This window comes from Xyrauchen texanus, chromosome 31 (assembly GCF_025860055.1).
Source record: "Xyrauchen texanus isolate HMW12.3.18 chromosome 31, RBS_HiC_50CHRs, whole genome shotgun sequence".
In the NCBI taxonomy this organism is placed as follows: Eukaryota; Metazoa; Chordata; class Actinopteri; order Cypriniformes; family Catostomidae; genus Xyrauchen; species Xyrauchen texanus.
In genome coordinates this window covers 7,718,302-7,733,278 of record NC_068306.1, presented here as the reverse complement: position 1 = coordinate 7,733,278, position 14,977 = coordinate 7,718,302, and the positions used below count along the sequence as shown (strand labels likewise).

General features: G+C 39.4%; 1 protein-coding gene across 2 annotated transcripts in view; it reads right to left on the bottom strand.

Annotated features, from left to right (window-relative positions):
- LOC127624819 (excitatory amino acid transporter 5-like) overlaps positions 1-14,977 on the bottom strand; it is a 73,003-nt gene that overhangs the window by 34,769 nt on the left and 23,257 nt on the right. For both annotated transcript variants that reach the window (XM_052099757.1, XM_052099756.1), the window contains exons 2-3: positions 12,102-12,181; positions 3,575-3,790 (exon numbers count right to left, since the gene is read on the bottom strand). In XM_052099757.1, coding sequence (XP_051955717.1) covers positions 3,575-3,790; positions 12,102-12,181 — 296 coding nt within the window. The remainder of the gene's footprint in view (positions 1-3,574; positions 3,791-12,101; positions 12,182-14,977) is intronic.

The following is a 14,977-nucleotide window of genomic DNA, read 5'->3' as shown; positions in this document are numbered from 1 at the left end:
CATCTTATTACCAGGTGTAGAAAGGGTATGATTTTTAATTCTGTCAATCAATGCCCGGACCATTACCACCAGAATCTTAGCATGTTATAGTGTAAACGTCTGACACGTCCCCACTCACTAAGTATCTTGTTTTCTAAACTCCCCAATCTTGTTGTTTGCGATAAGGAGCAAAGGTGTTGAATATGTAGGATCTGAAAAAAAAGTTCAAACTTTCTCACTCTTTGCAATCAGCTTCATTAGCGCCAATGCTAATATTTCAGCGCATAATATGGGCTCATTATAAACACATTTGAGAGAGTGAAAAGTAGCAGATGCTTTGGGCCTGATAGCATTCATTATTAAACGTATCTTCAGTTTGATTGCCTAGCCTGGAATTTTAAAGCTGTGTTTCTTTTAATCCAAGATCTATATACGTTTTCAACACAGGACAGTGTCGTGAGGTTTTATAAGATTAACCTATTTCAAATAATGTATATTAATCCAATATTAATTAAAATACTGTAGTCTGCAATAAGGGGTGGGTGAAATACCAATTGCAGTGTTGCCAAATCTCGCAAGGGAAACAGGCAACCTGTTCCGGAAAAACAAGCCAAAATAAGCCACTTGCCTCACCAAAATAAGCAAAAATATGCCATAAAGTTTTTCCTGTGTGGTGGATTTATCAGCATAAAAATAACAATAACATATAACATATACAGTTAATGAACAGTTAGATATAATTTTCATTACGGATCTGCTTCTCAGTCAAAAGCTGGCAGCATCAAATCTGTTTTGATGCATCATGTCTAGCAATAATTCAGTGAAGACTTGAACTTCCTTGAACCATTTTTAGTCTGAGTAAGCCTGCTTAAAACTGAATATTTCCTGAAGTACAAAACAAAGCAAAATAAGCAGTTCTGCTGCATACTTTTAAAAGATGCAGGTACAGTTTACTTTATCATGAAGCCAGCATTCAGTTTCCTTGATAAATAGCACTGATGGATACATGGTTACTAATGTACTACATTTACCTACACAGGGCAGATATACTCCAGTCACTACTACTTAGATCAGATCTCACAGACCTGCTTCTCCTACAGGTCTATATCATTTAATTCCAGCCCATTAGAGTAACACACTTAATAATGAAGCAATGGGGCAGTTTGCTTAGATTAAAATCTTCCCTCTCAATAGGGTCATCTTAACATCAGTCTGCCTCTACAGCCAAATGCAATATGTCTCTCCATCTCTCTCTCTTATTCTCTCTCTAGCTGCTTGAATAATGTTCTCTTTTCTAGCACTTCATCTTCCTTTCTAATTCATTCATTTACTCAGCCTTATGCCCTTTGCGCTGAATGCCATTATTATTATTATTATATTTATAAAAGCCTCATTATATTACATAATGGTGGTGTTATCCAATGTGTTCCTCGATAATATGTAAAAAAAACATGGTGCTCAGAGAGCATTGATGCTAGTTATTAGCTGGTTTCTGTTGAAAGGGAATGGGCTGTATTTTTTATTTTTTTTTGGAACCCAAAAGTACATAGTGTATATACACTCACCTAAAGGATTATTAGGAACACCATACTAATACTGTGTTTGACCCCCTTTCGCCTTCAGAACTGCCTTAATTCTACGTGGCATTGATTCAACAAGGTGCTGAAAGCATTCTTTAGAAATGTTGGCCCATATTGATAGGATAGCATCTTGCAGTTGATGGAGATTTGTGGGATGCACATCCAGGGCACGAAGCTCCCGTTCCACCACATCCCAAAGATGCTCTATTGGGTTGAGATCTGGTGACTGTGGGGGCCATTTTAGTACAGTGAACTCATTGTCATGTTCAAGAAACCAATTTGAAATGATTGGAGCTTTGTGACATGGTGCATTATCCTGCTGGAAGTAGCCATCAGAGGATGGGTTCATGGTGGCCATAAAGGGATGGACATGGTCAGAAACAATGCTCAGGTAGGCCGTGGCATTTAAACGATGCCCAATTGGCACTAAGGGGCCTAAAGTGTCCCAAGAAAACATCCCCCACACCATTACACCACCACCACCAGCCTGCACAGTGGTAACAAGGCATGATGGGTCCATGTTCTCATTCTGTTTACGCCAAATTCTGACTCTACCATCTGAATGTCTCAACAGAAATCGAGACTCATCAGACCAGGCAACATTTTTCCAGTCTTCAACTGTCCAATTTTGGTGAGCTCTTGCAAATTGTAGCCTCTTTTTCCTATTTGTAGTGGAGATGAGTGGTACCCGGTGGGGTCTTCTGCTGTTGTAGCCCATCCGCCTCAATGTTGTGAGTGTTGTGGCTTCACAAATGCTTTGCTGCATACCTCGGTTGTAACGAGTGGTTATTTCAGGCAAAGTTGCTCTTCTGTCAGCTTGAATCAGTCGGCCCATTCTCCTCTGACCTCTAGCATCAACAAGGCATTTTCGCCCACAGGACTGCCGCATACTGGATGTTTTTCCCTTTTCACACCATTCTTTGTAAACCCTAGAAATGGTTGTGCGTGAAAATCCCAGTAACTGAGCAGATTGTGAAATACTCAGACCGGCCCGTCTAGCACCAACAACCATGCCACGCTCAAAATTGCTTAAATCACCTTTCTTTCCCATTCTGACATTCAGTTTGGAGTTCAGGAGATTGTCTTGACCAGGACCACACCCCTAAATGCATTGAAGCAACTGCCATGTGATTGGTTGATTAGATAATTGCATTAATGAGAAATTGAACAGGTGTTCCTAATAATCCTTTAGGTGAGTGTATATATATATAATGTATACAGGGAAAAAAACGATCAGGTACATAACACGGGACTTTAAATTATAAACAAGCCCGAAATACATGTGGGTTGATTCGCTGAGAAAGTGACTCTAATTCAAACTGTTAACCTGATCTCCTGAGTTCAAACGAGCTCTTGTCGGATGATTCACTATAAAGACCCGATTCAAACGAGTCATTTGTTCACGAATTGGAAATCATGGCTAGAGCTGTGTTGGTTGTTGCGTGCAGCCGGCGGTCTCATATCATCAACAAAATGGGTGAAAAGTGGCGTGAGACACACCAGCGCTCTTAAGATGTATTCAATAACTCACAAGGTGATAACTGACGAAACCACATATGAAAGCGCACATCGTCAATGGCGACTACATTTTAAATTATTGTCGCAATCATTTATTTATGGTCACGTTTGCAACCATTTTAGTCGCATTCTGGTGCCCAGATATTGAAACACTGACCAGATGAAGGTATCTCAAAAGAAAGGATGTGATGCAAATATTGGATTCAGACATGCCTTGATGCCTTCCTACCTCCTTTTACTTCCTCCGAAGGCAGCCGTTTACGTTTACATTTATGCATTTGGCAGACGCTTTTATCCAAAGCGACTTACAGTGCACTTATTACAGGGACAATCTCCCCGGAGCAACCTGGAGTTAAGTGCCTTGCTCAAGGGCACAATGGTGGCAGCTGTGGGGATCGAACCAACAACCTTCTGCTTACCAGATTACAGTTATGTGCTTTAGACCACTACACCACCACCACTCCATAGCTTTTCAGCTTTCTTAATATCTGTCTTACCGTATGAGGTCGAGCAATGCGTCAGCAGAACTCATGATGGGTTTCCCGCTGTCCTCTGAGTCTTCTTTCTGTGCCATTCCACCAGGGTGGATGATGGACACCATGACAATGCCCACCACCACGGCCAGGAAGGTGGTCCATAGGTAGTAAGAAACCGTGATGAGGCCCAGCCGACTGGAACATTTGGCATCCAGCGCCGCCAGACCCGACATCAAACTGAGAAGTTGGAGAAAAACATCAATGTCCATCATTACACACAATCAAACAGGTAGAAATTACTGTGAGTTTTTAGAGACTCCTGACTGCTCAGAGGACTGTGGCTGACATCAAAATGGTAAGTCGTTAAAATAAGGTGCAGCATTGAATCATTGGGGAGACATTTATAAAAATGAAGTAGGGTACTTTTTGATTTCATGCTGACATTAAGACTAGACTTGTATCCTTTATGCGGCTAAAAAAGCCATCAACTCTCTGGAAATACAGCTAAAGTTCACTACAACACAAGCAGTCATCCAAACAAAAACCCAAAGATTAGCGCACTATAGAAGGTGCCCTCTAAATGGCCAGTGTTGTGCAGATGAACAGCTGGCATCATCAGCACAGAGATTATATATAATGGACAGCAGGACAGCTCGCATGCAGAGGTTATATCAAAACTATTTATTTTTCACCCCATTGATTTTTTCCCAGCATTGTCTGGATTCAGATTTTCATAAATCATAGTTAGTTTGCTGGTTTTAGAGGGGTTGTGGACATTTGTTTTCTGGTTGGCCTAGCTAAACTAGCTAAACACCAGCTTGGCCAGGCTAGAACACCAGCCCAGCTAAAACCAGCAAACCAGGCTGGTTTTAGTTGAATCTTGTTTGTTTTTGTTTTTTTTTGGATTCTTGTTTTCTTTCAGATGGATGGACACTGCTAACATTACCATCAGAACATGTAGCATTTAGATTTATTGCAAATGTTTCATTGGTTAAAAAAATGAAAAAAGGCTACCACTAAAGGGTCATCAGAGCCATTACATCCCGTGTCATGCTTTACAGCCACAGAATTGAAATGTGCATCCTTGTGTGAACACGACATATGAATGCATGCAAAAAGCTATTTCCAAAAAATAGACAGCCCAAAAATTGCTTAACCTCTCATGGCAGGTTTGAATGAACCTCCAGCATTATTTCCTTCCCTGTAAATTGATCTCAAATATGCTGAAATAATGGCCCAACTATAAAGAAATCAATTTCCAGGAGAAGAGAATAGAGCACAAAATTGCCCAACCACGTTTTAGTGGCTTTGATTATGATCATATTGTCCCCATTCATTTTCTACATTGGGATTAAAAAATATATAAATTAGGGGTTTTAAACCTTAACCCAAACCAAGCTCCAAAATTAATCAAAATATAAAAATGTGAGATTTTAAGCAAAAAAGTATGTGAATATTAAACAAAAGGTAGCCTTCAAAATGGTGTACATTACAGACTGAGCCAGATTGGGCTTGTTCGCTGTGCTCTGTTCAGGGGCAATAGATGTAGGTTCCACAGCTCTGGCTGGGGATGCCAAATTGTGCCCTGCGCTTGAGAGAGCAGATCCCTCCTCAGCTGTATTTCCCTTGGGGGACCATCTAATACATCCATCATTTCTAGAAACCATGGCTGGTTGGGACTTTTTGACAAATTTAGCTGTTTCGGAAGGAAATTGGTACTTTATTTCACCAAAGTGGCATTCAAATGAACACAGAGGATAGTCAGGACATTACTGATGTAAAAAAACAGGGGCAGGGCTCAAACATAATTGCTGATCATAAGATTGGCGTTATGATTAAAGGGCTTCAACTAGGTGGTGGAAAAGGAATTTTCCCATAGAGTTCATTGCAATGTCAAGTGAACTGGATCGATAGGGAACGACAGGCACATCACAGTGAACATCTGTCATTCAAAAGTTACAAATGTTTGCGTTGTTTTCTGCTCTGATTTGGTCACAATATTACAAAATTCTGATAAATTCAAATGGATGCAGAACCCTTCTTATACAGAGACCACAAACTGTAGTCGATTGTATAAAGGGTGCAGAGTAGTGGGGAGAGCACACATCCCTGGGGGGCACCAGTGCTGATGGTACAGGTGCTGGAAGTGAATTTCCCCTGTCACACTAGCTGCTGCCTGTCCATCAGAAAGCTGATGATCCACTGACAGATAGACATGGGAACAAAGAGTTGGTGTCATTTAGTCTGGAGAATAGCTGGGATGATGGAGTTGAAAGCCGAACTGATGTCCAAAAAAAGGATCCTTGCATATGTCCCTAGTCTGTCCAGATGTAGCAGGATATGATGCAATCCCATGTTGACTGCGTCATCCACAGACCTGTTTGCAAGATATGCAAATTGAATGGGACCTATAAAGGGTCCAGTGATGTCCTTCAGGTGGGCCAACACCAGTCTCTCAAATAATTTCATGACCACAGATGTCAGGGCATCGGGTCTGTGGTCATTAAGTCCTGTGATTTTGGGTTTCTTTGGGACAGGAATGATGATTGAGCATTGAAGCAACATGGAACTTCAAACTGCTCTAGTGATCTATTGAAGATCAGTGTGAAGATGGGGGCCAGATTATAAAATATAATCCTATATTTGTTGTCACGATTGTGTTTAAAAGGTAAAACCATAGGCGGTACAGTCACATAGTGCAGCAGCTTTCATGATTACATGAAAAAGTTTATATTTCATCTTAATTACATTAATACAGAACAATAGCGTGAGGGTAGTTCACATTTCTGGTTATTACATGGAGCGTAAAACTCAAACGCACGTATTGAGACAAATATTACAAAAATACACTTCCAGCCTATTACGTGTAATGGAAAAGTGCGATTCTTATAAAGATATATTATAATATCGAATATATGGGCTAGCCCATCGGCACATTAAAAGAAAGCACAGGTTTAGAGGCTTGAATATGCAGCCTATATGATGCTTGCTCATAATAACTATATAAAAATACTCAAAAATGATAATTCTCTGGTAATGATAATGGAAACAAATAAGTCCCGATGCATGGGCGCCTGTTGAAATTCTATGGTTATAGTGCCCCTTAGTGGGTTAGACCTGCTAATGTCTAATTCACACGGTGATCGCGGTGGTAGAAAGCCTATTCTGAATGGATATCCACTGTATTTATAAATGTCAGATACAGTGCAATACAAATGTAAAATTAATTTGGGAAGAAATTATAAAACAAAAATAAATAAATCACCCAAACACTGAATTTGCACAACTTCTGTAGAATGACTCATATAAATATACACTCACCGGTCACTTTATTAGGTACACCTACCTATTCATGCGATTATCTAGTCAGCCAATCATGTGGCAGCAGTGCAGTGCATAAAATCATACGGGTCAGGAGCTTTAGTTAATGTTCACATCAACCATCAGAATGGGAAAAAAATGCGATCTCAGTGATTTGAAGCGTGGCATGATTGTTGGTGTCAGACGAGCTGGTTTGAGTATTTCTGGGATTTTCACACACAACATCTCTAGAATTTACTCCGAATGGTGCCAAAATCATCCAGTGAGCGTCAGTTCTGTGGACTGTAATGCCTTGTTGATGAGAGAGGTCAACAGAGAATGGCCAGACTGGTTCGAATTGACAAAGTCTACAGTAACTCAGATAACCACTCAATTGGGGCTAGAAGAATATCATCTCTGAATGCTGTTCTGAGATGCTAGTTGGCGCTGTTTTGGTGGCACAAGGGGGACCCACACACTATTAGGCAGGTGGTTTTAAGTAGTTTCAAAATATTCAAGCATATACAAATATAAGTATTTTTTATAGTGTTGAATGAAGGAAATTTAGTTTCAAAACACTAAAGTAAATGTTAGGCAGAAATTTAGCCTCTGTCATCATTCACTTTCATTGTATGGAAAAAAGCTGCTATGAAAGTGAACGGTAACTGAGAATAACATTCTGCCTGACATCTACTTTTGTGTGTATTCTAAATTAGCATGTAAGTCATGCTGGTTTGAAAAAATATGAGGGTGAATAAAATACTTTTAAAAAAAATTCCAAAATCTGGGTGAAATTTCCCTTTAAGTGGTTTGTCTTATAAATGTCTTTGCAACCACTGCTCAACTATGACGTTATCATTATGAATGAAACATGACTATCATGTTAGTATAAATGGGCAGCATCTATGTATGCACTCCATCTGCTTGTTCAAGGTTGTGACCCTAAGAGCATTGTTGGTAATCTGCAGCAAGCCGTGGTGACGTTTCAAATGGGAATTACGTGTGCCGATGGATTTATTAGGGAAATGTCTTTATTTCTCTCTCTATATCCTCTCCTGTTTGCAGTGTTTATTTGACCCATGCTGACCTTTCCAAGTGGAGAGCAAACAATTGTCATTAGCAACTCATAACAGAAATATGAAGCATAAGTTTAGTCCATTATAAATGTCAAAGTCAGCTTTAGAGATGGGCATCATGAGGAATTTAAGTATTGTGCCTCTGCCTCCGATTTCTTTGAATGATTCCATTAAAGATTTGTACTTTTGAAAAATAAATATTTGGAAATAAAATGCACTTAAAATAAATGCACTTAACAACACACAGAACACCCTACCAACCGCCTAGCACTGCCTTAGACAACACTTAGAACACCCTAGCAACCGCCTAGCAATGCTCTAGCAACCTCTCAAGAATGAGTGGTCGTTAAGTTAGTGCAGAGAGGGATATTTTCTGGTTAAAAACAACCAGAACACCCAATCAACCACCCACCAACCAAGAAAACCCTAGCAACGGCATAACAATGCACTTAAAAAACTCAAAACACCTTCGTAACCATATAGCAATGTCCTGTTAATCACACACAACACTCAAGCATTATGGTGGCTAATTGTATTTGTATCTGCTCTTTTGAACTCTCAGTCCTATTCTTAGCAGAAAGTTTTTTTTAAAGAAACTGCACTATCGTTCTAAATCTACACACTCTAACAACCACTGACTGTAGTTCAGCACTCCAGTACGATTGCTTGATGAACAGTTGTTTAACATGTTTGGAAGATTATGGAAATGCGTCATATCTGCATGTTTCCATTTGACAAATTCCGCTGCTAAGAAGTTGAAATCAGATTTACTGACATCAGTGGCTAATCTCACAATATCCTGAGAGACATTCATGAATTCAAACTCATGAAAAAAAGCTGAAAAATCACGAGTAGCACAAAAAAACCCAAAGAGTTATAAATCAGTTTATTTCCATTTAAACATATACATTTTTGATGTAAATGGTCTGCACTTATATAGCGCCTTTTTAACCTTAATGGTATTCAAAGTGCTTTACACTGTGACTCATTCACCCATTCACACACACATTCATACACCAATGGCGGCAGAGCTGCTATGTAAGGTGTTAGCCTGCCATTGGGAGCAACTTGGGGTTCAGTGTCTTGCCCAAGGACACTTCAGCATGTGGAGTTGTGTGGGCCGGGAATCAAACCGCCAACTCTGCGATTAGTGGACAACCCGCTCTACCAACTGAGCCACAGCCGCCCCATCACAAAAGAGATGTCTCTCTTTTGAATGGTACAACAACAGTAAGGCAATTTTCCAAATGGCGTACTCTACAGGGGCTCATAAATAAATATAGCATAACCTTTCAAATTTGATGGTACAGTATGTATTGTAGCTGAAGTCAAAGAGGTAAAAAAATACCCTTTGTACTCAACAAACACTCTCTTCAAAATAGCATACCTCCATACAGTACCACTCTCACTATTTTTTGCTGTGGCATGGTAGTATGCTATTCCAAACTTAAAGCACTATATAAAAAATAAAGAACCACTTCAGAAAAGAAGGCACCATTTCTTGGTCATTTCAATCACATTTGGCATTTAATAACATGTCAAGAGATCCATTAACAAATGAATCTCCACTGTGGGGTTTATTATCATGAATTCTATAACCACACCAAAAATCATAATAGCCATAAAAATAAGCTTCACTTTCTTTCAGCAAAATCAAATGTATTTTTCTTTATTTAGAGTTCAAGGTGATATATAACCCTGACATTTCCTGACAGGTTTTTGAAAATCACCCACACTGAACTTTGTTGGAGTTTCAAATGCACTTTGAACTTTGTCGTTGTGTCCCACTCTGGAATTTTGGACTTGGGGACACATTTTGTATATCACGAATGGAAGCCGCTATTGCAGTTGGTGAACTTTCATGGCAAACATGAGAAGGCATTAAAAAACAGAGATTACCATTTATGAACTTGCAGAGCTCAGAGCCCTCACCTTAAAACCTCTTGAATAAATTATAAAATAAAATAAAAAAGGGAAAGCAGCTCTACTGAAAATACTAAACCAGTACACGTATAATCAACTTAATACATTTATGTTTGAGATAAGGACATCATTATTTTGCATAATGCCCAAGTAAAATTCAACCCACTAATCAAAAAGTGATATTATCACTTTGCTATGATGTTCAAATGGATTCAGACTTCTAACGGATGCGTTGACTCGACATGATTTTTAATGCTTGCTCAATTTACTTAATTAAAATGAGATAATACAACAAAATTCTTCATTTTTTAAAAAATCTCTTTAAAAGCTAATTTGTTGGATCTTTTCTTTCAGTTTACATGTTTAATTTTACATCTTTGTTTTTCACCTCTGTTTTTGTTTACTTTCACGGATATGGCCAGTCCAGTGAGTTAAAAAACGTTAGCGCAGTTAACTCACCAAAGCCATATGAAGATCCCAGAACCAGAGAGCTCTGCATGTTTGGAAGGGAATACTAGCTTACAGCAAACATACTGCCTCATTATATATATATATATATATATATATATATATATATATATATATATATATATATATATATATATATATATTCAAGAAATATCACATGAGCAAGAGTGCGATATGGCCCTGTGATTCGTCCACAGGCACGAGGTCACAGGTAATGACAGCAGTACTGCTTTAGGGCCATATATCACGATTGCTTAAATACAACAGTTCATTGAACAAGTAAATTTAAAAAAAATGAGGAAAAAATGAGTACGGTCATAAAAACGCATTTGTGGAACTACTTTATTACGCAGTGGATCAGAATCTGCCGCTGCTGGTTCAAACCAAATGATGCATCCAAGCCTCCGTTAATAATTAAAAAATGTCACTTCAGAAATAGTATCACGGCTTGTGCTATTTCTACGAAGTTATTGGATCAACAAGGATGGATGTGAGTGCGTGTGTGTCTGTTTGTGTGTGAGAGAGAGAGATAGAGAGAGTGAGAGAGAGAGAGAGAGAGAGAGAGAGAGAGAGAGAGAGTGATAAAGAGAGAGAGAGATGGAGCATGTGCAATCAACTATTGCCTCACCCAAGCAGAGATGCTGTCAGCTTTCTGGAGATCAGCATTCTCAGTGGAAAAATAGCATCCAAGCAGGGTTATTTCTCCCTATTTCGCAGTAGATGGTGCACAAGAGTTTTTCACTATAGAAACCACAATGTCCTCCACCATTTTGAACAGTTGTTCCTCTCCAATGAGGAAACTCTGGTTAGAGGTAAGTAATGAGTTGTGTAATTAATCAGTCTCTTGTGTCTCTCAGCTGTGATGAGCCTTAATGCTGAAGTTGTTTGTTTAAAGCCGTTAAAAGCTATTTTCTAGCTGTAGTAATGTAGCAGTAATACAAACGATCACATAGTACTATTCTATGTAAACAATGACTGACGGATTCACTTTTTCTTCACTAACAGGCTCATATTACACACAAAAATGACCTTTTGCCACCACCTGCTGGCTAACATATGTAATGTCAAAAAATTAAATACTAAATACATGTAAGAGACACTTATACAGTAACTCTTAACATATATGCACTACTCTTACACTTTAGTTTAGAACAGCACCAACACAAGCAGAGTGCTAAACACAGTGAAGCGTCCGAGTGCTGATGATGTCAGACCATCAGTGCTCATGGAACGTCTCTCGTCCAATCAGATTTGAGGACCGGAACTAACTGTTGTATATACTGTATATATATATACATGTAAATAAAACTCACGGTGTTTTGAAAATAGCAGACATTTCACAGTCTAGCATAGGAATAGCACAAATCGCTAACTCAGTGTTTTTGAAAATGACTTTTTGTCCCTAATGTAGCAAATTTAGACTAATTTGATAAAAATGCAGATAATATGTTTATTAAATATGAGCTGCTGGCAGGCCAATGAGAGAGAGACCTGGAAGTTTTGATTCTCAAATATTAATGAAAGATGCTATTTACTTTTATGACATGTTTTAGCCGTATAATAAAAGTGAATGGTGATTGAGAAAATGGTTTTGCCTAACATCTCCTTTTGTGTTTAATGGAACATAGAAACAACATGAGTGTGATTAAATGATGACAGAATTCATATTTTAGGGTAAACTTTCCCTTTAATACAGTTTTAGCTGGATTTAGCAGCGGGGAATTGAGATAACACACACATACAGTCAGCTGATATGGCATAAAGAAAGTGATTTGTCTTACCTGGACACAACCAGAGGCAATATCAACATCTTTAACATCCTCATCAGCAGCTCTCCAGGGAACTGGAAGTACATCACCTCCTGGACAGTAAAAGAGAAGAAAAACACAGCCATAAACAAACCAGAGACCAGTAACACCTCACATGTGAGAGAACTATTGATTTGGCCTTAAAGCCTCTTTTTTCAATCCTAGTAAAACCATGAACCCTGAGGTTTTTTCAGAGGTTTGGTTTTAAAGATGCCCTAAAGAGCCATGCATTGGTTAGTTATCGAGAATCAAAAGCACTCTAAAGGATTTTTTCAAGAGTATCAGGGTTTGTATTTATAGGAATGAAGTGATACTCAGAGAATCTTCTAAAGGCAATGCGCAAGAGGTCTTTGCTGGACTGATTTTCCAGCTTGTGCACCTGCTCTTTTCATATAGCAGGGTCGTAATCACCATCCACGATGAAGCGTAATTACGTGCATTTTGTAAAAGGGAAATTACATTTTAACGATAACGATAATCATCAACTTTAAATCAATAGTTTTTCATTGTTTTTAATATGATTACATAATTTGCAATGCTTCATGCCCCACCACCATTACGCTGACAAGCGCTAGCATTTTACAATGATAGCCAACGGGAGTAATGTGTGTTTGAGTAGTTTTAAGTGGGATTTTATCGAAATGATCCAAAAAATTCAAAAGCTTTGTTGCTGGGTCACTTGTAATAGTGATACAAGATACCTAAAGAGGAAACACGCAGAGGAAACCAACAACCTAACATTAATTCATTTACGTATTGATTCAGGTCTTAGTACATGTGATAGTAAATAAAGAGTTTTGTGTGTGTTATAAGATGTTATAAGCAGTTCTTTTCACTTACACTAATGTTTTGAGGTTTGTAATTGCTATCAAGTGACCCTTTTCTCTTTATATGTGACTGTGGTGATCGTTTGCCTCAATTCTGATTCACAGTCTGCACAGTTTTCATTCAAATTACTGTGTAATTGAACAATTTATTTGACAAACAAGTCAGATAAATATGCTTTACAATGTCACTCTTCAATCCAGCCCACGTAATAATATTATCCGTTCCATTTCTGAGAATATTTTGGCAAATAATGCGCCATTCACAGCAATCTCCCATTCATTTCTATGGGGTGTCCTGCAGAGCTTGTCAGAGCTTGCAACGGTAGCCAAGAGGGGCGGAGCTTGTCAACTGTGGTTCATTCCCTTATTAAAGACGTTTAGTACACAGTCTTGTACCTTTGCTTTTTGTCTGATTTTCAAATACCTTTCTGCTTTAAATAAAACATGTTATTGTTATGATTCACCTGAGAGCTGGTTGGTTTGGTTAATGGCAAACAGCCTCTAGCGTCAGTCGCTAGTGCACCTCTTGATTTCAGGAGAGTGAGGTTTATATACATTGCACAGCTATCTATCAGCTGTCCACTGTTACACTCACCCCCCCATACCTCACTCCCATCCGGATCACGGCACCATTGTAATGCTCCGTACAGGACACAAACCTGCATCTCCGGCATGGGAGGCGGGTGTGCTAACAAGGAGGCTAAAGACTACAGCTATCTATTAGCTGGCCACCGTTACACACTGATTGACTGTCTCAGACATGGAGGCAACCTGTTGAGGTGAGTCACTACGCCACCATGAGGACTTAGAGCGCATTGGGAATTGGGCATGCCAAATTGGTGAGAAAAGGGGGGAAAAAATATGTAGTTCAAGAGTTTAAGTAAACTGACTCGATTGCGGGCGGTTGCTGCAGAGCTCTTTTGATGTGCTTTGTTGGCCGTAATTCTCTGATCGGTGGATCACTTCCCTTCAGGATCATGTTCTTCACCAGGAATTCCACTACTTAACAGGATTTTTAAAAAATGTAGATAAAATAACACAGACTGATTGCTTCAACAGAAGCAAATATTATCGTTTATAGGGCACTCATTGAAATACTTGAAAATTCTAAATTTCAACCATAGAGTGTTATTGGAGGATATTATACTTCACTGCTGCAGTACTTGCAGGTCTGGCGGTTAGTGTAGACAGGGGCATGGAACAGGGACATATCAAACCGCACATAACTATCTAGGGTGTGGCTGCACTGTCCCCGGACAGGCGTGGGGATGTCAGTAGAGGTGATGAGGCTGCCTGGAGATGCTGAGCTCCTTTGGGGATTAGATGTGACTAGCCTCTGGCTTGTGGATTCCCTGAACACCTGGATCCAAACTTTTTTAAAGACAGGCCATCCAGAAGGCCAAGAGACTTGCAGTCCCGCCTGTAGAAAACCCAGGCATTCGTGAGGCTGACATCAACAGAGTAAGCAAACTTGCGCATGTACCAGAGGTGGACCAGCATGTCACTCTTGTCAGTGCCCCCCATGTTGGCATTGTAGTTCTTGATGACAGCAGGGCAGTTCACTTGTTCCTTTGAATGCTCTGGGCAACTTCTGATTGGTCAGATGCCATGGTGTGACTATCAGTGACGTAGCCTGATTTTCGCTGATTGGCTACGTGATATCCATGTGCTCATACGACAACACAAACAGCCATGGGGACGTCAGTTTGAATGTCCGATTAAGTTACCAAATATAGTAACAAGACTGTTGTGTTGTATACAGGAGGAATTTGCAGTATTCACTGTACCGCTTGCTCTCAACCACTTTTAGGAAATTTTAGCCCATGCCGAAAAACACTTGAGTTTGACAGAACACTTCACTTAATTTGCCCTCAGTAGTGACCAAAGAAACTGCCCAGTAATGATGCCCAAATTCTCTCTCTCTCTGCAGTTTTGTGTTTGGTTCACAGTCATAACTCCTCTTTAAGAAAGCCTATTTGCTTTAAGCCCTCTCTATTTTGTGTTGCTATGAGAGCAGAGGAC